The sequence below is a fragment of the Dermacentor silvarum genome, chromosome 1 (genome assembly GCF_013339745.2).
Source record: "Dermacentor silvarum isolate Dsil-2018 chromosome 1, BIME_Dsil_1.4, whole genome shotgun sequence".
Lineage (NCBI taxonomy): Eukaryota > Metazoa > Arthropoda > Arachnida > Ixodida > Ixodidae > Dermacentor > Dermacentor silvarum.
In genome coordinates this window covers 403,399,379-403,426,060 of record NC_051154.1, presented here as the reverse complement: position 1 = coordinate 403,426,060, position 26,682 = coordinate 403,399,379, and the positions used below count along the sequence as shown (strand labels likewise).

Here is a 26,682-nt window from a genome sequence, read left to right as displayed (position 1 = left end):
AAGGTCGTCAATAAATACAGGTGCAGTTTCTAATAAGATCAAAGAGCATTGAATTGGTGTCTTGTAAAATTGGCGAAAGTATTGCTCTCTTATATGCTTCAACGCCGAACATCTCATTAAAATGTAGTTCACGGTAAAATGTTGCTGGAGTCGATTACCAACCAGTTTTCCTTCATTACTCAATAAAAGTTCAGAAAGGTGCTCAATTGAACTGAATTCTGTGTTTTTACGTACCAAAACCACGATTATCTATGAGGCACGCCGTAGATGGGGACTCTCTATTAATATTTGTAGCCAATGTAACTGTGACGCAAAATTACTCCCATAAAACGTTCCGGTTTGTGACAGTTCTTCCATTCTTTGATTATAAGTTTGACGCTTGTTATTTTACTCAGAATTCTCATACCTATTGCCACTTTCAGAAACACTACGCGAACTATACGAATACGGGTCCTTGAACAGGATCTTCCTCTCCGTTAGTCTTTCACAGGCTGCAATTATTGCCCAGTTATCTGTCTTTTCATTACCCGGGATATCAGCGTGACTTGGAATCTAGCAGAGACAAATTAATTTAGCGTGATTTTCGGCTTTGAGCGGCATACTCAATCCGTCGCCTAGAAGCGGTTAGCATTCTGATTTTTAATGGCTAGCACCCCGATTTTTAATGCACTTGGTGAATCTCTGTGCACAACCTCCTATTGATACTCCCCCCCGCTGTTTCTCCTAAACCTACAAGCAGAGCGTAAAACTGAAGTCTAATGATTGAAACAAACTCTGGCACTCTAACACATTTTTACCAGTGTTTGGATAAGATTGCGGTTTCAACATCTTTCTTTGTGTGTGCCGTCGGTGTGCAACTCAGTAATTGATTATATTTTTGCTGCAATTATAGAAATGTTCTATAGTTACATGTTGACGCGACGTTTCCTTTTTCATGCGATGTGTCAAAGTAAACACACTAAAATATGCAAAAATCATGGGTCACTTCGTTGGGTCGTTCGGCAACACAAGGTGCATCGCTCAGGACATTATATTCCTGGCAATCTTTTTTCGGTTTTTTTCCGTAGGCTACTTTGCTCCTGGCGTGAGTAATAAGAGTGCGACATAGAGCTCTAGTTCCTAGGACGCACGAATTTTTGCGAAAGGCTATTCGGTGTGTCAATCAGGGTTCATTGTTAGCGGCCTATAAACTTTCTACAGGTAGATTCTATACGCACTAGCTGCTATAGGCGCAATCCGCAATTATGTGGTGGGTCAAGTCGTGTGAGGTATAGAGTGTCTTGTTTATCCATAAACTATGCAACCAAGCATGACACAGCGGTAAATGCCTAAACGGCACATTCGCTCGGCGCCTTAATCCTTCCAGGATAGTTCCTGTAATATAGTAAATTAGTTCATAGTTTTTAGCTGTTAATGTGGGCAACAAAGTTTAGCTTGCCATCAAAAACAAATACAAAAGAATTGTTCTCGTCTAAGTGGTACTAAGTTTTGAATTAATTTGACATTGTGCAAGCCACACTTTTGCGAAAACCGAATGGAGCCTAATTTTTGCGTGGTAAAACGCGCCATTTTTATTTGCCAATTGTGTCAACTTGTTCATTCTTACCAGGATCCGCGTTTCACACGTCTACATACCTGAACCACGGCATGCAATGAAATGGAGTGCTTCTGTTTAGTGATCGCTGCGCACTTCGTGTTCCCCGAGTTTCCTTAATTGTCCGATATTGATTCTTTGCTTCGTGTGTTCTACTTCAATGAGTAGGTCCTCATAATTCATCTTTTCACTTTGTAGTTGCTCTTGATACAGCCTTTGACTGCTTTGCCTATTGGGAAAGCCGACATGTCCTGCATGGGCGTGCAAAACTTCCGGAAATTTTGAGTGGGAGGAAAAAATCGTGTTTTCCCGTTTTTTCAGGAAGTGTTTGAAATTTCGAGAAACATTGAAACTGCCGTAAAAATAGTTCATTTATATTCAAGCAAGAAAATTAATTACCCTTAAAGACATGCAATAATTACGGAGTGAACGCGAATACACTAGAATGAACACCTTGTTCAAGGTGTTCATTCATGTTCATCAGGAGACCCTGATCATGAGAAGGAAATTTGGAGAAGAATAAAAATGGGTTGAGGCGAATATTGCAGGCATTTCCAAATGATATTGAGGACGGCAGAGAATTAGGTGGTGTGATGCAATTACAAATTTGCAGGCATAACTTGCAATCAGCTAGCGCAATACACGGGTAATTGGAGATCGCTTGCAGAGGCCGTCGTCCTGCAGTTGACATAAATATATGCTGCTGCTGATAATTATGATGATGATGAGGAGGAGGCGACCGTATGTTCACAATTAGCGTGTGCCTGCTCAACAAGCTTTTGCTTTTACTATAAATATATTTATTTATTTCAAAGGCTCGAAGCTTTATGATAAAAGAGCGTGTCTTTTTCATACGGGAAATTTCAAACGTAGCTTTGTTGAAGGTGATAACATGGGTAAATGCAGCCACAGAAGGTAATGAGATTGAGAAATAAGGTTGGTACAGTAAGAGGGAACTCGGAAGCTGTGTTTGCTGCGAGAAGAAAGAACATAGGAGAAGCTGTTCGTTAGGAGCTAGTTATTCAAATAAAACAAACATAATCCAGAGCACATACGGCTTGGTAGACCGAACGTTGATTTCACAGTAGACAGATTGACTTCACGTGAGTAATTTGATATGAGAAATCAAGGTGCATAGTTTTGAACGCTTTCGAGAGCATGCGGAAACACAGCAGTTGCTGGCTCCCACACAGAACTGCCATACTCTAAGCTTCACGTGGTTTGGAGTGTAACAGGAATTTCGGCACAAATAATCAAGCATGCGACTGGCCTTCCTAATTTCAAAGTCGCCATGCATATTCTAAGGCAGGTCGTGTATAATACGCAATTTTAAGAAGATACAGGCGCCGAGGTATCTTTATGAAGAAGCACCTGTCAAAGGTGTGTTGTTGAGGGTTAAAGAGGCAGGCTGACTCGAGTTAACAAGGCGCGAAACTCATTGTTTTGCAATATTCAAGCTCATCACCCATTTGTGTCACCAAAGAAACAGCTTATTTATCTCACTTTGCAAATCGTTGAATTATTTGCAAATCGTCGAATTGTTGCTCCGTCTTTCACAAACTTTATCATGACGAGCGTTTGCATGATGACTTCTTTCAGTCACCCTCTGTCATTTTCCCTCGCCGAGATGACCCTTTCAAAGTCAAACGCCCAGTGTGTCACTCAGCTCTTTACGCGCAATCATTTATACCCCGAATCATACATGACTGGAACAATCTGCCATCAGACAATGCTACTGAAGTTCACCCCGATAAATTTCAACAGAAGCTGCGTACGTATAGCAGAATGTGACGTCCCTGCTCAATGTAAAACTTACAATTTTTTTTGTGTTCCTCTGGTAGCTACGCCATCCATCCGATATTGTTTTGCAATTATTCTCTTTTGAGAGCCTTTTATGTACTCGGAATTCTAGGTGTTTGAATTGTCGGATGTCTTGTAATTTTGTGCTAATTTGGTTTTATCTGAACTTTTATTTTACTACACATAGTCCTGTCTGCGTATTTGGTCGCGTTGGTAGCATTTTAGCCATAAATTGTTATGACAGTATGTTCGTGTGCCCCCCCCCCCCCCCCGCTATGTAATACACGCTTCAGGGGGGGATTTAGGGATACTTTGAATCAATTAATAAATATGATTACGCGATTTAAGACGCAGTCATAAGCGAAAAGTTTAATCGAAGAGTTAGTTCTAATAAGCAAATCATTTATATAAATAAGCAACAACGAAGGTCCTAATACGAGAATGTCTGGGGCCCTCCCGAGGTAACTCACAATGACGGAGAATTAAAGCCACTACCATGCGCGTATTCAGAACAATGTGATAAGAAGCACTATACCCAATTTAAATACTGGGATCTACTTTGAGTTTACATATCTTTAAACGAAAGAGATTATTCGATACTGTATTGAATGCCTTTGCAAAGTTTCAAAATGCCGCGATTTCGCTCGAAAGGCGAACCATTGATTGCGTTAGCAATTTAGTAGACAGCCTTACTAATTTTCAAAGAGAGTAATTTTATAGGCAGTATAAACTGCTTTAAACATTCTCTTACGAAGTAAATGAACAAGCCTATTGTGACGCGCGCACGGGCAAACATGAATACATCTCAGTGGACGACCGTAGACACTCGGATCCGGACACTCACGTGATGAAGCGCGGCAGTAGCGGTGATCAAATTGCCCTTGCTGCCTCTAGCGCCATCACGAAATAGGGAATCCAGAACTCAGCGCAAACAAAGCTATCAGCTATCTCGGGTTGCCGAGACTTTGCACGCACCACAGATTACCTCAAAAGTATGGCGCGCGCATACGCGCCAGAAGTAACGGAGGAGAAGCGCTCTAACCTGCCCGTCTCCCGTCTACGTCCTAGCGCGCGCACACCTTCTCGTCCCCCTCCCCTTGAGCGCGCCAGAGGATACCGCGGATCCTCCTTTTCCGATCACCGAAGCCTGCTTTCACCAGACGGCGAGCGGCCGCGGTGATAACCCACTTAGACTTTATACGGGACATAACGGTGACGACGACAGCAACGACGATGGCGGAATTTCGCCTGGAGTGACCATACAATTGCTATCGAAATAATACAAGCTCTAAAGGCGCGGTGCATCACATTCCACGTTAGTAAAAATTCTAGTCGCTGGATGTTTACATATCTAGGAAGAAAACGCAGAGATAAGCTACCATTATTATACAACAACACAACATTGAAAGCCGGTGCCGTTAAGGGTTCCGGCTCGGAGAAACAAATATTTCAAGAACTGAGATATATAATAGACGCGTCTCTAAGCTGCACTGTAGCGTCACATCGGTCACTATATGTTGCAGTCAGGAGTTCCGGTACTGCCATCTGCTCGACGTGATTACCTGCCATGGAATCCCACCAAGTGCTGTGGTGGCGAATTCGTCGAATATCCGTCCGGTGTCCCCGAAGTCTATCTGGCCCGTCCAGTCGCTGTCCGGTGGCGGAACCTGTCCCACTGCTCTGCTCCGCAGACAAAATGGCACGCAGGCCCACTGCGTCAAAAGTTATTAAACGACACCTTGGAATCTGCACTTCTGAACGTTGGTGGAGCCCATGAGGCGCGACAGCACAGCGCAGTTTTTGTGTTATTGGTATATTCAGCCCAATATTTCGGGCTGCACTATGGTGTTCCGGCGCCGAGTAAACTACGCATGTTTGCTACTGGCATCATGTAAAACTGATCGGCTTTACTTTTTTTTTTGTAGCGTTAGCTACACTGGCCTAGCCAAGCCCGTTTCGCGCGGCACATCAAGAGCCGTGCTGCGCATGCGCAAGGATCAGTGATGTCACACGGCTTGCGCACCGGAGCCACCGGAGCCGGCACCTCTCGCGCACTCCGCCGCTGCCGCGCGCGACTCACCGCCGCCGGTCTGCGCATTCCAGAGGAGTGACGTCGTAGCTGTGGTAGACGCACTGGCGCCGGCGCGCGCTCGCTGTGCAGTCGCCGTCTGACACTGCGCTGGAGCCGCTGCGCTTCTGACTGGCGTTTGCCAGTGTGGTATAGCCATGGAGAAGGAGAGCGCAAATGCTGCTGAACAGGCGCAGAAGAACGGAGAAGCTTGACTCATCGGATCCCGAAGTAGTTGCCTGGCAATTAGCGGTTGAGCGTAGGAGGAATGAACAGAAGAAGGCTATATACATGTGCCACATAATACGTATACCGCGTGTGTGTCATTGGAGCAGCAGTAAGCATGACAATCAAGCTAATCCTTGACAATCTAGACAACCAGGAAAGCTAAGAATAATCAGCTGAACCTTTGCTAACGCTACCAGGGGCGGATCCAGGTTTTTTCTGAGGGGGGGGGGGGGTCAGCTTCTGTCAATGATGATGATGATGATAGTAGCCTTTCTTATTTACCGAAATGCACCGTTTCTGCTCACGATAAACCCGCGTTTTATGCGTCTAGAGCAACACCTATAGCCCACTGTGGTGGCTCAGTCAGCTCGGGCGTTGCGCTGCTGAGCACGAGATGGCGGGATGGAATCCCTGCCACGGCGGCCGCATTTCGATGGAGGCGAAATGCAAAAACGCCCGTGTGCTTGCGTTGTAGTGCACGTTAAAGAACCCCAGGTGGTCAAAATTAATCCGGAGCCTTCCACTACGGCGTGCCTCATAATCAGAACTGGTTTTGGCACGTAAAACCCCAGAAAGAGGCAGAAGACCTGTAGCGAAGCCAGATATCGGTTTCTCCGAGCTTATGGGTAAAGGATGTTACTCAATACAGCCATGTGCTGTGCGTGATAATACAGGGTGTCCAAAACTAAGCTCTATGTTTTTCTTAAAGTTAGGCGCCGGGAGGCACGCGAGGACCACCTGTGCAAATAAGTTATGTAGCCAGGGGGGCACAAAGTGAGATGATAATAATCGCTGTGAGCAGCCCAATTAACTAAAGTTGAACAAATATTTTTTGTCGACTGCAGTAAGTGGGTATGTTTGTATTGAAAACTTAGAGGCAGTCGTGTTCCTTAATGCATTCAATAAAAAGTTAATTATTCAATTTTAGTCAATTCGGCTGCTGACAGCGATTATTATCATCTCACTTTGTGCCCCCTGGCCACATAACTTACTTGGGCAGGTGGTCTTCCCGTGCCTCCCAGTGCCTAATTTTAATAAAACCATAATGCTTAATTTTGAACACCCGGTATATCTAGCCTGTATTGCTTCTTAAAATAAAATTTGGGATGATCTGTTGCAGGTTCGTTATAAATGCGTAAGCACGGGTCCGTCTTTGGAGTTCTGTTGAGACACCTTGTTTTCTTTAAGGAGATTCTTTGTGTTCGGCTGAGACACCTTCGTTTGCTTTGGAGCTCCAACGCGGCAACCACTACGCTGGTTGTTTACGATATGGGAATCACCGCGTATGAAGACTCACGACACCACCTACAAGAAGAACGATGTAGTGTCGTAGCCGAGAGCATGAGCCAGCGTCTTCATGTTTTGTTTACCACGTCACGCCATCCTTTTACACAAGGCGCTCATCTGCTCCCGTTTCTCTAACCACGCGACGCCATCCTTGGCGCGCGCACTGGCGTTGGCCGCTGACGTCACGCTCCCTCACTTCGCAGCCGCTGCTCGAGACTTCGCCCCGCTCCCCGGGAACGCCGACTCAGATAAACGGATCCAGCAGCTTTGACCCTCCTGTGCTTAATGTACGGCAATAAAACTGCGAAGTTACAATGAAAAACTTGTAGCGTACGAACGGTACTGCGCTCGTACTGGATATTGTCAACGTGTAACTGTGATCACAATGAGTGCTACAGTTAAAAAAAAGTTGCCCATGCGTAGTTCTTAGTTTAGCTGTTAGTTGTTATTATTTATACAGGGTTTGTCCGAAAAGTAATGTCAGTGAGTCGATTAAAAAGAAATTATTGATCAGATCGGTACAACACAATAAAATGCTTCAATATAGGCTCCTCCTGCGTCGTTACATCGCTTCTAGCGAGATTTCCAACCATCGAAGGCGTCATGGTAGGCCTCCTTAGGAATGTCCTTTAGAGCCTTGGTGCAAGCCTCTTCGACTTTGCCAACTGTCGCAAAATGATGTCCTTTCATGGGAATTTCAAGCGCAGAAAAAAGAAGCCTGGGAGAGCCACGTCAGGACTGTAGGGCGGCTGGGGAGCCGTTGGCATCTTTCAATCGGCCAGGAAACGGGTCACGAGGAAGGCGGTGCAGGCTGCATGGTGCGTTGTCATGGTGAAGTTTCCAATCGCCCCCGATATCAGGCCAGGTGCGAAGAATCGTTCGTTTGAGTCGCTTGAGCACTTTAACGTAGAATTTGGCGTTCATGGTTGTACCATAGGGTACAAACTCATGGTGGACAAGGCCACTGATGTCAAAGAACGCAATGAGCATGCTCTTGACCTTTGACCTGCTAATTCTGGCCTTCTTGGGGTGAGGGGACGCCGAGTTGTGCCACTTGGTACTTTGCCTTTCTGTTTCGGGGTCTTATTCAAACACCCAAGTCTTGTCACCTGTGATGACATTGTCCAAAACGTGGGGGTCACTTTCGCACAAGTCCCAAACCTCCTGGCAGGTTTCAACTCTGCTCGATTGTTAGTCGTGCATTAACATTTTGCGCAAGATCGCCGCGCACACTTTTCGCATCTGAAAATTATTCGTCACAACCTCGTAAACGGTACTTTTTGGAATGTTTACTGTCTGTGTCGCTAAACGGACACTCAAACGAGGGTCTGAGTACAAAAGATCTCTCGCGCGTGTCACATTTTCGTCGGTGATGGTCGTTGATGGCGGTACAGCGCGGGCTTCATCGTTGACCACTTCACAACCTCCCCAAAAGACCTTGTGCCCCCGGTAAACTTGACGTTCTGACAAACAGTTATCACCAAAAGCTGTCTTTATCATAGGAAAACTTTCCACTGCACACTTGCCGAATTTCACACAAAACTCGATGGCAATCCTCTGTTCGAACGAGCGCTGCATTACGGCTTGCACGGTAAATGAAAATGAGTTGACGAAAAACCTTGTCCTTACGCTCCAGATGGTCGCAGACGACTGAGCGACCGCGCCTGCGTAAGCTAACTTCCCCCTCCACCAATCCCAACTGGTCTTAGCACGCTGCGACGTATAGTCGCTTCACAATGCAATCACTCACACTACTTTTCGGGCAAACCCTGTATATGAACACTTCAGCAAGTGATCTCTTTCATTAAGCAGGTTGGTCGCGGAGCCGATGAGAGCCAATGAGGCAACCGATGACACCCCAAGGGGCAACTAAGTTGATCAGGCGCGAAGGCGCTCGCGCGGACATCGGCGTGCTTGGCAGAAGGGACGTCCCCTCGTTCATTCGACGCCACCGACGGGACGAGTAAGGCACCGCCGGCGCCAGGAGGTCCAAGGTGTTCATGAGAAAAATAACTACAGCAACTTCGCAACACCACACCCCGACGGTATACAACTAAGCTTGTGAGCGAGCTAGCTTTACTTCTACATGGCTGATATCACTGGTACTCGCGAAAAATACTTTTGAAGAATGCTGGTAGCCATATTTATTGCGACAGGGCCATCCCCCTGTGAGCGAGGGGGCGATGCAGAAATCTGAGGGGGGGGGGGGTCAGGACATCCGGACATCCCCCCTGGATCCGCGCCTGAACGCTACGTATATCCTGGCATAGCCGAGCTAAGCCACTGCAACTTTTTTTGTTCTATTTGCATTCATGTTTGAACACACGGCGTTTGACAGCTGCCCAGGACTCTCGCAACATTTGCTTTATATTAACTCTATGGCCTGCTTAACGCGTGATTACGAAATAAGCGTTCGCAATCCCTATACAGTGCTGCTATGAACATGTTGTCAAACAAACATGCTGCATGCAACAAAGAGCCCATAATCTTTCATAAGAGAACGGTTTCTCTCGCTTGCAACTTTCGAAACAGCTTGTCTCTTGCAGTAGTCAGCGACGTCACAGCGATTGCGCATATATATTACTTATTAGGCAATTCATGGTGACTTTCGATTACTCAAGAACGAAATCGCGCGCACGCATTCGCGCCCATCTAATTTACCAAAACCGGGAAAACTGGGGTTGTTAGGGACTCCTTCCCGTCCTGCCAAGTCCTCCGTCAAAAACCAACTTTCATATAGATGTCCATATGTGCACCGCATAAAGAACATGTGGTGATAATGTTCAAATAAACGTTACTAAAACGATAGAGCCGGCAATGTCGCCCGTGGGGCTACTTTATGCCGTGTCTCCGACGCCCGTCCCAAATCGACACACACACACAGACACACGCATATATATATATATATATATATATATATATATATATATATAATGTCACGTAGGAGTTTGTGCCGCTGTGCACAAAATGACGTTGGGAGGTGAAGAGGAGGTGAAGAGGAGGTTGAAGTGCCTCGGAGATTGGTAGATTGTGATACCCTGGCCAATGAGCTACAACCTTGTCACTGTATATATTGTAAATACAGATGTTTTCTCCCCGTAACATATTAGTTGACGTGCGGGGTAATCTCGCCATGCACAAGTCGGACTTCGATCTTCGCAGCGGGCATCACATCGGTTCCGCTGTTATGGCTACTGACTCTGCCTCCACCACTCAGACACCACCGGAAGTAGTGCTAACCCAGCTACGTCACCAGGCAATTTTCGTCGGCACTGGCAAGGTCGACGTCGAAGACTGGCTGACGTGGTATGAGCGCGTCGGTAAGGACAACAAGTGGGATGCCATACTTTTCCTGGCCAACGTTATCTTTTACTTGGGAGGAACCGCGAAGGTATGGTTCGAGACGCATGAACCTGACATTACAAGCTGGGACTCCTGCTAAGAAACGCTACGCTATCTTTTCGGAGGACCTGTAGAACGTCAAATGGAGGCCAAGCAAGAGCTAGCGTATCGTGCCCAAACATCTACCGAATCGTACGTCGTGTATATTCAAGACGTTCTGGCTCTCTGCCGTAAAGCGGGCGCGGACAAGCTGGAGGCCGATAGGGTTGGACATATCTTGAAGGGCATCGCGGACGATGCGTTCCACCTCCTGCTTTGCAGGAACTGCTCTACGGTTGAGTCCATCATTGAGGAATGCCGGAATTTTGAACAGGCGAAGAGCAAAAGCATCGTACAACGCTTCGACCGACTTCCGAATACGGCGGCCACTTCCTCCGGCAACGATCCTCCGGCATCAAATCCGCCTACAACGCCAACCTTGACAAAGGTCATCCGTCGCGAACTTGAGGCTATGGCTCCAAGTTCTCACTGTCCCCATACGCACGACAACATGACCATCTGGCTAATTTGAGCTGTTGTCCGCCAATAAATTGCAAACATGGACATGCAGTCTGCCGGCCGCCCACGTCCCACCCCTACCGCTAATGTCATTGTCTCTGCTGCACCTAGACAGTCGTTCCCGAATCGATATCGGAACCCCTCTGAGTGGCGAACACCCCATGACAGGTCACTTGCTCCCGGGTCAGTCACTTCTCCCGCCACTGCCGTAGGAGCAGCTGGTACTCCTCTCTTCGACCATGTGCTGATCGCCGCTTCAACCGAGACCCTCCGCCTCTGTCGCCCCTCTGTGAACCATACCATGCCGGCCTTCGCTCTCGGGGAAACACCACGAGCCGCTCACCATCGCCGCAACGCCGTCAGTCCGGTTCGCCTTCACCTCGACATCCCTCGCCCCGTCCAAACGCGGGCCGCTTCTCGGGAAACTAAGCAATGAAGCCCCCGAAGGTTAGGCTGCATTGACGAGACTCGGACTGCAAAACCTGTGCTGACCCCTGCTGCTCAACCGAACCTTGTTGAAATTCTTGTTGATGATGTACCCGTTAAAGCCCTCATCTATACTGGCGCTCAGGTGTCGGTTATGTGATCAGATCCTCGTAGCCGTCTCCGTAAAGTCCTGACACCTGTCGAGTCGCCTGTCGTCAGAGTAGCTAATGGCAGTACAACAGGCGTGACGGAAATGTGCGCCGCCCGTGTTCATCCTGTTCACTGTACTGGCCGAGTGTCCCCACGAAGTGATTCTTGGAATCGACTTTCTGACTCCCATTCAGCACTATTGACTGTGCAACCGGCATCCTTTGCCTTGAACTGCCCCATTACTTGCCCCCTGTCATGCGGTAGCTGATTCCAACTGGCGCCTATATACAGTGTGTTTCAGCCAACACTTTTGAAAGTTCTTAAAGGTTGCCTGTGGCAGACAGCACAATGAGCTGGTCTTCTCGAAGAGACGGACATCACTTGCACAAGAAATTGAAATGCATAATCGAGTAATTACACAAATTCAATAATTAAGTTTTAACCTAATTATCTGATGGCCAATATTGCAATTTACAAATTGTAGCCGTGGAGTTCGCAAGGCGGATTGGAACCAATTCTCGGGATGAGACCAGTTTCGAGAAAATAATTCCCGAACTTTGCGGAGAAATGCATTGGCGTTCCAGTTAGTTTCTTAACAAAATGTCGCTTTATTCATTGCAGCACAAAGTTACAAAAGCACAAAAGTAATATTGTTTGAATTGTTAAACGCGGGAGTATATTATGATTATTTCTCCGGGTTCAACGGACACTCTAATCGAGTATACATACATACATATATACATACATACATACATACATACATACATACATACATACATACATACATACATACATACATACATACATACAACATACATGCATGCATACATACATACATACATTCATACTGACACGGGATGTCCTCGTAAGTCCACAGGGCGCCTGACCGAAGTATAAGAAGACGGAGCAGTCTCAGCTGGACACCGATCGAGCGCGCACTACTAGTTCGTCGACTTCCTCTTTCACACTTCAACGTGCCGGCACCAATAATCTCCGGTACAATCACCCCCCGCACAGAAAGACGCCATCCTGGTGACCTAGGGAAAAGACAGCATCGGCGGGTCGTTATATCGTTTAAGCCGTGCTACATGAACTTTTTCGCGCCCTCGGCAACGGCGATGAGAAGACGGCATGAGCGGCTCGATGACATAGTTCACGGGTAATGCTTGCTGCAGTGCACGGTAGGGACCATGGTAGTTTGACAAAAACTTAGTGGATTGGCCGGGGGAAGTAGCCGGGACCCGAAGCCAAACAAGCATTCGGGGGGAATAGCGGGCACTAGGAGCGGATGCGTCATGGCGTGATTTTTGGCGCCACTGAACTTGGGTGGTGAACGAGCGGGCTAGTTGGCGACATTCTTCAGCATAAGCAGCCGCTTCTGAAACAGGTGTAACTTCAGATGCGTCAGGACGGTAGGTGAGAATGGTGTCCAAGATGCAGGAAGGTTCTCGGTCATAGAGAAGAAAGAAAGGAGAGAAGCCGGTGGTAATTTGCGGGGCAGAGTTATAGGCGTGAGTGACAAAAGGAAGAACCCGGTCCCAATTGGAGTGATCGCCAGACACATCCATCGCAAGCATGTCGCCAAGCGTACGATTAAAACGTTCCGTCATGCCGTTAGTTTGTGGATGGTAGGCGGAAGCAGTGCGGTGAACGATTTTGCTCTCCTTTAGCAGGGCCACGATGACATTGGAGAGAAAGACGCGCCCACGGTCACTTAATAATTCACGTGGTGCACCATGTCGCAGAATGAGGTGGCGAAGAAGGAAGCAAGCGACGTCTTTCCCGGTGGTCGCCGGCAGCGCAGATGTTTCGGCGTAGCGTGTGAGGTGGTCTACGGCAACAATGATCCACCGGTTACCGTCCGGAGTGCTTGGAAGGGGGCCGTAAAGATCTATTCCAACACGGCCGAATGGTCGAGCAGGGCAGGGTAAAGGTTGCAGGGGACCTGCACAACTCTGGGGAGGGGTCTTGCGGCGTTGACACGTAGCGCATGAACGGACGTACTGGCGAACAAATCTGTACATGCCTCGCAAGTAGAATCGAATACGAAGACGGGAATACGTTTTGAATACGCCGGCGTGGCCACCTTGGAGGTCATCGTGGAAAGCGGCGCAGATGTGTGAGCGCAGATGACGGGGAATAACGAGCAGCCATCGACGGCCGTCGGTGAGGTAATTCCGTCGATACAAAAGGTCGTCGCGGATGGCAAAGTGGTGTGCTTGACGACGCACGGCGCGTGAGAGAGACGCAGGTGAGCGGTAAGACAGGAAGTCCAGAAGTAGAGAGATCCAGGGGTCTTTACGCTGATCGGCCCGCATGTCGTTGAAGCTAAGAGCTGACAAATCGCAGGTGGGAGTTAAGGAGTAAACAGAGGCAGGAGGTAGCGGAGAACGGGATAGGGCGTCGGCATCTGAATGTTTGCGTCCAGAGCGATAAATGACACGTATTTCGTACTCTTGAAGCCGTAAGGCCCAACGAGCGAGGCGGCCGCTGGGATATTTCAAGGACGATAACCAGCATAAGGCATGCTGATCAGTGACAACGTCAAACTGACGGCCGTAAAGGTATGTACGAAATTTGCCGATTGCCCAAACAATCGCCAAACATTCTTTTTCCGTCACAGAATAGTTTGATTCTGCCTTCGTTAGGATGCGGCTGGCATATGCGACAACATACTCGTCAAAGCCATCTTTGCGTTGGGCGAGAATGGCGCCAAGTCCGACACCGCTAGCATCCGTATGCATCTCAGTAGGCGCATTGGGGTCGAAGTGGCGCAGGACTGGAGGGGACGTGAGGAGCCGGCGGAGCCTCATAAATGAGTCGTCACACTCAGAATTCCAAGCCGACAGGCCAGACGTGTCATTAGAAGCTGCGCCAAGGGAGCGATGATCGAGGCAAAATTGCGGATGAAACGCCGGAAATAGGAAGACAAACCGATGAAGCTCCGTAGTTCCTTTAGAGTAGTGGGTTTGGGGTACTCAGCAATGGCGCGAAGTTTGGCAGGATCAGGCAGAATTCCCTCTTTCGAGACGACGTGGCCTAGTATCGTAAGCTCACATGCACCAAAATGACATTTTTTCAAATTCAGTTGCAGCCCAGCTGACGTGAGACAGGCAAGGACTTGCTGAAGGCGGGATAGATGAGTATCAAAATCGGTAGAAAAGACCACAATGTCGTGTAAGTAGCAAAGTCATGTGTGGTATTTAAGACCCCTGAGAATAGCGTCCATCATTTATTCTAAAGTTGCAGGCGCGTTGCAAAGACCGAAAGGCTTTGCAACGCAAAGCCTGTTGGTCTTTGTCACTACTGAACTAGTATAATCCATCAGGAGTTACAAAAGCCGTTTTTGGACGGTCGACTTCAGCCATCGGCACTTGCAGTACCCGGAGCGCAGATCCAGCGAAGAGAAGAACTCAGCTCCCTGTAGGTAATCCAGGGCGTCCTCGATGCGCGGTAGGGGATAAACATCCTTGCAGGTAATCTTGTTGAGTCGGCGGTAATCGACGCAAAACCTGATTGAGCCATTCTTTTTCTGCATCAGCACGACCGGAGACGCCAAGGACTGTGGGAGGGCTGGACCACACCTCGTTTCAGCATGTCGTCAACATGTTCCTCAATGACACGGCGTTCGGCTGCGGAAACACGGTATGGACGTTGGTGCAGAGGAGCATGGTGACCGGTGTCAATACGGTGAACAACCGCAGACGTGCGCCCCAAGGAAGGTTGGCCGAGGTCAAAAAAAGCACGGAAACGTTCAAGAAGTTCAACAACTGCACTGCGTTGAACGGGCGTAAGCGCGTCGTCGACGGTATGCAAGAAAACATCGGGGGAAAGCGAGGCTGGTGCGGTAGCAGAAGTGACGGCACCGATAGGCAGTGGCGACCTATCGGAAGGTAGGTCCAATGGACTAATGACGTCAAGACTGTTGAGACGCCCCACACATTCACCGTGTAAGAGAGTTGAAGGACAGGGAAATGGATTGCACGCATAAATGGCAGCGGAACCATCGGTGAGTGTAACGACTGCAAACGGGAGTAGAAGGTTCCGTCGACGCGCACAATCTTCAGATGGTATAAAAAAGAGCTGTCGTGGCGGGCGCAGAGCCACAAGCGACGGGCACCAAGGCGGCAGAAAAAGAAGAGATAATGACGTCAGCGGTGACGACCACTTTAGGAGAACGGTTCGGGAGGTCGACGGTAGTGTCACGGAACGGAGACAAAGCCAATTGCGCGCGAACGCAGTCGACAACAGCATGATGTGCGGAAAGTCCCAACCCAGAATAACGTCATGCGAAGCGCGGCATAGAACGACGAATTCTACAAAATATAGTTCATCCTGAATCATAACACGAGCAGTACATGCGGCCGAAGGTTTGACTTGCGGCGAGCTTGCCGCGCGTATGGAAATATCTGGTACAGGAATCGTCACTTTCTTGAGTTTGCGGCAGAGGTCTTCAATTATGACAGAAACCGCAGCCCCTGTATCGACAAGAGCTGTTGTCGCGACGCTTTCGACAAATACTGCGATTCCGTTAGTAGGAGAAAGATCAGGCCTTGAAAATTTCGACGATGGCGCAGTTCTTGCCTCGGGAACTGCGGCTGTCAGTTTTCCTCCTGACCAGAGCTGGAACGGCGAAGCATGGGTGAAATGGAACGGCGGCGAGGAGAAGGAGATCGACGAGAGTTGAAGGCGGCGCGACGAGAATACGAGTCCGAGGGATCAGGGATTGAACGATGCGAAGGCTCTTGGGGAAAGTAGCCTAGGTTTGGCGCGTCACGACGGCGACAGAAACGCCCAACATGTCCCGGAGTACGCCAAGGATTAAGAGAAGGTCCTGAAGGCGACAAGGGTACATGAACTGGGCGTACCGGAAGTGGCGACGAGTAGAAACTAGCGGCTGGTCTGGAGGTAGTAGGCATCGGTCGCGGAGGAGGTCGGTTGCGAGCGGCAGCGTAAGTCAGAGGTGCAGTCACAGGCGGCGGTGGAGGTGGGAGCGCCTCAGAGAGTTCTGCTTGGATCACACGACGGAGCGATGGTTCTAGTGTGGAAGCAGGCTCAGCAACACACGCCACAAGAGATAGCTGGTGAACCACTTCTTCCCGAACGTATTGCTGAATCTGCGGCAGCAAGCCAGAGTGATCTGCGCTAAGGCATCCAGGCTCCAAGGCCGAGAGGTCCACGGATTGCAAACTGGTGCGACGGGTGGAAAGGCGCAGCTCGTCGAAGCTTTGACAGAGCTCAATTACTTGTGCAACTGTCGTAGCGTTCTTGGCCACGAGCATATGGAAGACATCGTCGTCTATGCCTTTCATAATATGCCTTGTTTATCGGCTTCGGTCATGGACGCATTCACCCGCTTACAGAGGTCGATGACGTCCTCAATGTAGCTCGTGAAGGTTTCACCGCTTTGTTGAGCGCGACCACGCAAACGGTGTTCAGCACGGAGTCTGCGCACAGCGAGACGGCCGAAGACCGAAGCGAGGGTCTCGGTGAAAGCTGACCAGGTTGTAAACACGGCTTCGTGGTTTCTAAACCACAGATTTGCCACATCAGTCAGATAAAAGATGGCGTTGGTACGCTTGTGGCGGTCAGCCCACTTGTTATGCGCGCTAACGCGGTCATACTCTGCAAGCCAGTCCTCCACGTCGTCATCGTCGGTGCCACTGAAGATGGCAGGGTCGCGCTGACGTACCGCACCAGAACACACGACAGCCGGGGGAGCGGGAGCGGATTGCGAAGGGCCGGCGTCGTCGGTCATTGTGACCGCAGATGGCAACGTACGGCTGCGGAGCTCCAGGTCGGGGAAGACAGGAACCCAGCACCTCCACCAAATGTCACGGGATGTTCTTGTAAGTCCACAGGGCGTCTGACCGAAGTATAAGAAGACGGAGCAGTCTCAGCTGGACACCGATCGAGCGCGCACTACTAGTTCGTCGACTTCCTCTTTCACACTTCACCGTGCCGGTACCAATAATCTCGAGTACAATACATACATACATAGGGAGACATACAGAGGCTTCCTTAATCCATACTCCGACGCCCGTTCCAAAACGATACAGAAACATTCTAGAGCACTGCAGATTAGAGCAAAGTAGGAGCAAAAAAAATCACGCGCCATTCCGCTGCTGTGCAGGTGGATGACCAGCGAAGCAGTTTAGCGCACGATCTACAGGTGACACAGAAATTAGTTCAAAGGTATTAGCAAATTTTATTTCTCTTGAGCGGTGACGGCGGTCATCCCGAAGAAAGACACAAGCACACACACTTTTATTTTGCTAGGCGGTCTTGATCAGCGGCATACATTAGCATGGAAGACTAGGGCCACCTCGCGGAGCCGGAGGAAACTAGGCACGCGCGACGGGACTGCCACGCCGGGAGAGCGGAAGGTCACTAGGCATGCAAGCGCTTGGAACGACGACAAAGCAAGGGCGGGGTGAGCATTCACATGGCCGACGCGGGTCGTACAGCGGCAAATCTATGAAACCCTTATCATCTCCCTGAGAGTCTACTGATCTTGAAAATGGAGCCTATCGATAACTAATCTACTGAAAATGAATAGCCAAGTAATGTGACGTATAAGCTTTTGCATAGAATAAAGCAATTTTGCATCAAATTCGGGAGCTGAGTTTTTGCGCACGCAGATCTGTTGACGGACACGAAAAATGCACGGATCCCCAGCCATAGACAGCTTCGCTGTAAACTATTGCCGGTCCCACGCAATATGAGTATCGCTGTACATCTATAGCTATCCTGAGCCAGCAACGCAAAATGGCGCACTACAACATGTAACGCGCTGTGGATTTAAGTGACGAATGCGCCCTTCAGTCACCATGGTGAACGCTGCAAATCACGTGAAAGTTTTATTCAGCATTAAAACGCGTTGAACCACAAGGCACGACTGCACGACCTCGTGTAGAACCCACCACAGATCCACAGTACGATGAGAGACACGCGGCGATTGTCGGCGATAAACGCCATCCCGTAAGTTTTAACTTCGTCAGCTACACTCACACACGGTACCTGATAATAGAAGGGTGTATTTTCGCAATTTTGTATGCATATAAACTGATGCCACCTTTCTAGGGATGTGCCGTTTAATAGAAGTTTATATTTATCTGAGATAATGGCTGATAATTTAGAAGTCTAAACACGGTAACTTACAGTGCGCATTTTCACAATTTTGTATGCATATAAAAATTAAAGGGACCTTTCAAGGAATATACCGTTGGTAGAAGTATAGATTTATCTGTGATAATTGCTAGTGATCTATGAGTAGCGTTTCAGTATTAGCATTGTATCTTTCATTATATGTTATCACTAGAGACCAGATTTTAGGCAAATGCTTTTTTGTTCCTTGCACTCCTATCACCCCACTTTGATATATGAGCATGAATTAGAGGTTAAGGAAGGCCTTTATAGTGTTTTTATAGTGCCTATAAATGCATATTTTGGCGTTTGTGCCTAAATGCCTCTAAACGCCTATAAATGGCTATTTTAAATATCGGCGCCTATATGAACACGATTTTGCCTCTAATTCGCTTTCGAGCTCAGTTAGAGATCGTTATTCATGTTACCGGGCAACAGTTTCGGAACTATATGGGGTTCGACCTAGTCCTCTAGTTCAACAAACTCCCGGAAAACAACCGCTAGCAGCACTGAAATGAGACGCGCCGGCCAGTATAGGCCGCCGCGCTGACACGGCGCGAGCGGTTGGCGAATGCGAAGTCGCGGAGGGCCGTCAGGGGAAAGGAGAGTGAAGAGCAAACGAAGAAAGAAAAATGTGATGTGCACGCGGCTTTCGTTTTGTTTGTAATTTACTTTGTAAGGTGTTCACCGCCATCGAGCGTTCCTTCTCAGCGTACAATATGCCAAGTGACAAGAGGCACAATTTTGAATGCAAAAATATGGAGGTGGTGGTAGTTTGCTATTGTTTTCCACAGTCTTCACAGTGATTCTTAGACTACGTTCCCCGTGCTCTCCAAACAGATTTCTTCAAACATGTGCACTTCAAATGAGCGCAAGTGTATTTGGCAGTGTTAGGACGGGTTGCCTGTACAATTCGGATAATGTCATTGTATATGAGGAAATTGCCAGAGTTTTACCTAGGAGTCCTAATGTACGAACATGTTAATTTCTTAAATAATCGCAGTCTTTCTTGCATTTTGATTTGTCCGTTTTTGGTGTATCCTAATTTATGTGCCTAAGGCTGACATAAAGTAGCGCTTTTTTGAACCAGTAGTCCCAGCTATCAAGCATTATTTTTCATGCCTGTTTCACTATATGAGACGCTCGAGTACAGTGGCCATTGAACATGAATATGAGCAGTGTGCTTATTGAATTAAGCCAATTGATCGTCATTAGTCCAGCCGTTTTATGGGACAATTGCACGGCTATTTTCAACTGTTGGCGCATTTCTGCCATCATAAACAATAACATTTTTTTTGTTTTCCTGTCGTAGATACAGGTCGCGCACATCTTCGTTTGAAATTAAATGCATTTATAAAAATATTTATTGTGCCTATATGTACGACGTTGGAGGCCTAAAACATTGTTTTGCCTGCCTATATTTGGCGCCTAAAACGCGCTTTTTAATGCCTAAAGATCCGGCCTCTAGTTATCACCATGCCTACAAATTAAATGTAACAAATAATGTTCAGTGACACCTCTGCACTTTCAATGGTTCACGAGCTTAGTTTAGAGAAAACGAGCACCTGAGTATTCGAAATATGTTCATCGGCCATTATCCAGAGAGTCACAATTCAGAAATGCATTCAAAATTGTATTTTTAATAATTTAAGCTCTCTAAAATACACATTTGTTCCTCGCTCAATTTTCTAGTGGATGTACATTCCTACAGGAGCCGAACATTTTGGGGCCACACATTCCGCTTTCAGTACTCAGAGGTTAAACTATCATGAGCACGAATTCACGCCACAACAAGGGTTTCAAATTGATGCAGATGATGGCCCAGCAGGAAATCAGGGGTCGTTGAAGTCTTTCGTTTGTGATTATGGACGTCTACGGACACTTCCAGCCTAAAAGGAAGCGTGCTCAAAGGACGACGTCTGGTGCAGAAACGATTGTCTTCATTGGGAACAGAAATCTGCAAATTGTGTAGCACTGTGGTTAGCAGACAATGTCCTTCAGAATTCACATCTAGGCCTCGACTAATAAAAGCATTTCTATGCAATGCTCACCATTGGCCGAAGCGGATAACACGTCATTAACATCCAGGGTCACCAGCTACGAAAAAAAGTTGCAAGGTGATTGAACTTCTACCCAGGTAGCACACAAAGTCTTCAAAACGTCGTGTTAATGGATGCAACGTCTAAAACAGATTTTTGACCAAAATCGACGGTTGCAAAACGTCGCAGGCACGACAGCTTAAAAACGAGCGGTGAATACATCTTAAAAACGTTTTTATAAGACTAGCCGTATCTCTTCAATTACCAAGCGTACCGGGTTTTCGACAGCGCCGTTTTTGGCGGGAGAATTCGTGATTTATCCAACCTTACGCAAGGTGGCGATACCATCGGCAGATCGGTCACATGACCACGGTGTACATGTCCAAGCTTGTGGCGCTGCTGCCGGCTTCCGCTTGAAACCGGCCTGTGCATAGTTCCGTAATTGCGCTTGGTTTGGGCTGTCGTGTGGTTCTGCATCTTTTCGGCTATGCTGTCCTTTGTCATTGTGATGAGTGAAAGAAAATGATGACGACGAAGTGCGCGCGGGTTCTTTCGCGATTTGACCACACATGTGAGTGATCTCGCCAAATCAGCGATGACCCAGTGGTTTTGGGCCACGTATGGCGAGCACGTGGCGAAATGCTGCGTGGCGAGAGACGCGGCTAGTCAGCGGGAGACGGAAGACAGCAGGCCGACATGTCGGACGCCGACAATCAAGGCTCTAAGGAATGCGGCCGTCCATGGAGCTGCCGCCCGACCGTTGCCCTTCGCCAAGGCGTTCGCCAGCGCCAGTACTGCAGGTCGGAGCGGGGCTTGGCCTGCTGTGCTACCACTTGCCGCGACCATTGCGGATCGCGGGCAAGGAGTCTCCTTGGTCAGTTGTTCGGCGGAGCACCGTTCGTGGCCTAGCTAATGGCCGCATATGCACCGAGCACTGCGGCTCGCGCGCAAGCTGTCCGCTGGGCAGGCTGACCATTCATGCAACGTGCACTGCGGCTCGGATGCAGGCTGACCGATGTGCGCCAGTGAGCGGTCGTCTCCAGTTCGGTCCGGTTCGGTCGCTCCGCAACGTCTCCAACATCGAAGCGTGTCCGACGTCGTCACGTCATCGCCAATCACTTCGGCAAGCCCTCGTCTCATGTACACCGTACCGTGAGTTCTCTTGACTGTTTCTTTCTCGGACTCCTATCAACCCTAGCTGTTCTAGCCTTGTATGTATGTCGTGTCATGTGGCGTAAGGTTCTGTGTGGTTGTACTTTGATTTTATAGTTTTCGTAAGTGTAGTTTGGTTTTATTTTTATCAAGGTAGCTTGCATTTTCCCATCACGAGTTCAACTGCTTTTCTTGCGTCCTTTTCCTCATCGCGTGGCACGACAAACAAGTGTGACGAATGTCCTCGTGATTTCCTTTACACTCATGCGAGTATTGCAGTGTTGTGCTGTCTTATTCGACACTGCGTGTGCAGTGATTTGTTTGTATGGTTTTAAATTGTTGAGCAGCTTAGTTTTGCATTAAAGAGCGCTGAGTGGATGGCACTAATTTGCTCTTCAATCTGATTCTCATGTCGCTATATGAGGAGCTTTTTAAGTTATGTTGTATTTAAGGCGTTAAGCTCAGTATGAGGATGAAGGTCAGAAGAAATGTAGCTTTTGTGTGCCTGACATCGGGATCCGCCATCAGGAGTGAAACTATCAAGTTTGGCAGGATGCGAAGAAAGGCGGGAATTGCTGTCTCTGCGCACATTGCTTATATCCTCTAGACAGCTGTGATCGCGGTATTTCAGTTTCCCGTTTCGCAAGGATGTTGCAGACAAGAGAACTGACATACAGGCTCTTTGTTAATGATTCGTACGGGTATGGTAGCGCAAGAGATGTGGTCAAGTGCCGGTCCTATTCCCTTGCCTTGTGCTACAGCTCACCCATAGAATATTTCGTACCACACCGTGCTCTTATCGCTTGCGATTCAGGTTCTCTCCATTATGCTTTGGCCCGTTTTATCTTACGTTATTGGTATTTCATGTTCTTGAGAGGAACTTCGCTTCCAATGTGACACCGGCAAATTCGATTTTCTTTGGCACCTCGGCATGGTTGCGATATATTGCGATGCTTATTGGAGTTTTCTTCTTCTTTTTATAGTTTTTTCTAGTTCGCGAATGGATACCGCATATACGCTGCATAACTCGCTAGTGGATACTGCATATGTGAATCGTGAATCCCCTTGTCGTAAAATATCTTGTTACTCCAGGTAGTCACGATTATTTGCAGTTTGTGACTGGTTTCGGACTCTACGCTGCGCGGCCTTCGTGGCATTTAGTCGGCCGTCTGCCGAGTTCATGCGTGTGCCAGTGTAGGCATGGTGCTTGAGAAGTGCTCGCGCGGTTCTTTCGATTTGTGCGCTCTTCGTGCACTTCGCGCAACAGGGCATGCCGCGGTTCTTGTTCCTTGTGCAACAAACTTCCCTATCGTACATCAGACAGAGCAGAGGAGCCTCTATTTAGGCATGTCAGCGCACTCAGTAAGTTGAAGGGTAAAAGTACATAGCATTTGCTGCTTAGAGTCCATGTGATGGGTTATTTACCCAGCCATTTTAACCATGGCAGTGCGGAACGGATTCGTGCATGATTAGTTGCATTAATTGGTCCCTGCGGGGAGGTTTAAGTACAAAATACGTTTACAGGGCAATAGCGTACCAATAACCTCAGAAGTATCGGATGAATGCATTGTGACTGAATGTGGTGTCTGGAATGGTAGTGAGCAGTTGACAGGTGACTTAAAACGTGATAATGCTTTAAGCACATAGCGGCTTTAATTATTCTTGCTCACTTGGAATGGGCCAACTGATCGTTGTCATTCAGTCCACTGGCATCACACAGCGGCCACTGGTGAAAGTGCGGGCGAACACGTGAACATACATTGGGACATCTTCCCTCGTCTGCTTTAAAGGGCGTTCTCCAAATCGCTTAAGAAATGCAAGCAATCACACCGCTAGCACAGGAAGGGCGAGTGAACGCAATTTAATATGCTGTTACATAAGCTGTCACTAATTTCACTTGAAATGCTTGGTAAATTTATTGTAGAATCTACGTATGTGATTTCATTGAGCAGCCTCTTCAAAACAATTCCTGCGATAATATTTATAGTTCCCCTCATTATGTTTGTTTTTATGATCCGGATACAGTGTTGTAGTTGCATATTTTCTGTACATATTACTTTCATAAGTCATAATGAAATTTAGTATGTCTTTAACATTGTAGCTTACTTGTGCTGTTGTTTCATTACGTGCTGCAAAAATTTGAAAGAATGTGTAGGCCTCCCCACTTATTTACCAAGCACACCTAGATGGAAGTCTTCAGTGCTACACCTCAGTGCTAGCTCTGGTGCCACCAAGTGAAGAGCAAATGCGCATACAGGGTGTCCCAGGTAACTTAAGCCAGAATTTTAAAATATGTGGATGCATTCTAACGCGACCAAACCCATATTGCTTACCATTGTATGGCGTAGGTCCCAATTTTTGTATTCTGCTTAATTACATAATTTGCGAAGCCACTGGCAACGCGTGTGGGACGCTGAAACAGATAATAAGCTTCACCTGATTAAGCCACAGTTAGGTTTCCGGCCCCCCGTAACGAAAACACGATGACGTCCTATTCTGTTGTCTCAGAATAGGACACACGTACGGCACCCACAGTTTTTTGCTGACTGGTGAGGAACCACCAACCTGTGGTAGATGTGAAGAGAGGCTGACCGTCCTCCACGTCCTGCTGGAGTGTCGGGAAGCCGAAAGAGAGAGAAAGAAACATTTTCCTCTAGCATACCGCCATTGTGTTTCTCTCCATCCTGCTATGTTTCTTGGTGAAGAGCCGCTTTTTAGCACTAAAGCTGTCCTAGGCTTCCTGAACGATGTGGTCCTGCATGTTAATAGTCCAAGCATTTCGTAGCGCATCCTCTCTCTAGAGCATGCTGCTGTGATAGTAGTTCAGCATCTACAGCACATGCCTCCAGGCCCTTGCACTTCAAGGGCTCTGTTAAGGCAGAATTGCTTTTTGAGAACTTTCGCCTGTGACATATTTTAGTATACTATCATTCTTTCACAATGCATCTCTCGTGTCTATAGCACACTTCATTACTTATTGCCATATTCTTATTACCTATAGATTTTACACACTTTACAGTGACTATGTTAGGCCCCTTTACAGCCATGCCACATCTGTTTTATTCACACCTTTTGATTCACTATTCATACCACTGACAAGCCATTATCATCGCCTTGGCGCTCTTTGGCCACATCTGGCCCTTGCGCCAATAAATTCTAACAATCATCATCAATTACATAATTAGTTAAGATTAATGAACCGACTTCTGAAGCAACGAAGTTAGGATAGAAGCGGGGTTTGCAAAACGTCCAAATAAACAGTTTCTAACTTTCTATTAAGTATTAATATTTTCCCGCTTACTGCAGATGCTCTCAAAATACAAAAAATATCATGTGACATGCCCCCTTGTGCGTCGTTATTGCAGTGCCCCCAAATGTTCTGTGTACCAAACGAACATAGCATTTAGCAGTGTGTTGCCGCTTACAAGGCGACAGGGCACCGACGCAGGCGTTGGCTGCGCGATTTACGCCGGCAACCATTATCCCTTGCGGTGCGATAACGCTTGCCCTGTCGCGATTTAAGCGGCAGCATACCCTGCTAAATGCTATGTTCGTTTGTACGCGGAACGTTTTAGCACTGCAATCACGGCGCGCAAGCGAGCATGTCACGTGGTATTTTTTTTTTATTTCGCAGGCATCTGTAATAAGAGGAAAAAAAACTAATACTTAATAAATAGAAAGTTAGAAACTGTTTAATCGGACGGTTTGTAGACCGCTCTACAACTTAATAATTAGAACTTTGTTTGCTTCGTTTGTTATTTAATATCAGCTAATTCTGCAATTGATCCGAATACAAAAGATAGTGTGATTTACTGCAAACAATAGTCCGCAACATGCATTTGGTCGTGTCGTCTTAGTGTGCAGCGGCATATTTTTAACTCTGGCTAAAGTTAGCTGGGACACCGTGTATATGCCAGCGATAGTATGTGGGCAAGCCTTTCAGCTGAAGCCACTGCATTTACATTCGAAACATTTCAACTACCAGCGTACTGCAGGATATCTGTCCACTTCGTCAAAATGGAGCACTAGTGAAAATATCTGGGCGTACTTGGCCAGGCCAACAAGTGTGTCTACATTAAAAACATTTCAAGTACCAGCATGTACGACAGTTCCATTGCAAGAGGCACTGAATAATGTTAAGTAATGCGCACCCAAGCTGTTCATCAATAGAATTCTGCCTGGACTGTGTGCCAAATACTTTTGGATGTGAAAATTGTGATTCTATCAGCCATCGTCATCTTCCTCGGCTGCCTTTTATATATGGCGCGCTCCGGCGCGTGTTTCTCGTGCGTCGTGCTGCGAGCTTATAAAAAAAGGGAGGGAAATAAAAGCTTCTTCTGCTCCTGCCATCGGTCCGAACGGCTCTCAGATCTTCCGCTCGCTGACACACATTGTTGTAGTGGACCTAACCTCGACTATAACGTGGTGACCCGGACGTGATCGTACGGCGAGCACCCCGTCATGGACGATGCCACCAACGAGACCAACGACCAGCGCAGAGGGCCTCGCCACGTCGAAGATTCACCTGCCATCCTTTTGGCCACAAAATCCTGCAACCTTATTTACTCAGGTGGAGGCCATATTCGACCTTCGGCACATTACCTCGCAGCGCGCGTGGTTTCTCCGTGCTGTCTCGGTACTCTCTACACACAGAGGTGATTGAGGAGTTTCAAGAAGTTGTGGACTGGCCCCACGACACCACACAATATTACCACTTCAAATCGACGATGCAGGATCGCAAGTCCGTGTTTGCGCGCAGGCGGCTTCAGCAGCTTCTCAACGAACAGGAGGTCATCGACCGTCGGAACATATACGTCGTATGCGGCGGCTTCCTAGTTACTGTAGGTTGGACGCAAACAGCCCGCTGCTGCGTGAACTGTTCCTTCAGCGCC

At 47.8% G+C, this 26,682-nt stretch overlaps 1 protein-coding gene across 1 annotated transcript in view; it reads right to left on the bottom strand.

Annotated features, from left to right (window-relative positions):
• Window positions 1-26,682, bottom strand: part of LOC125943953 (high-affinity choline transporter 1-like) — a 60,391-nt gene that overhangs the window by 6,610 nt on the left and 27,099 nt on the right. The window contains exon 3 of the mRNA XM_049663559.1: window positions 4,957-5,106. Within this exon, the coding sequence (XP_049519516.1) occupies window positions 4,957-5,106 (150 nt within the window). The remainder of the gene's footprint in view (window positions 1-4,956; window positions 5,107-26,682) is intronic.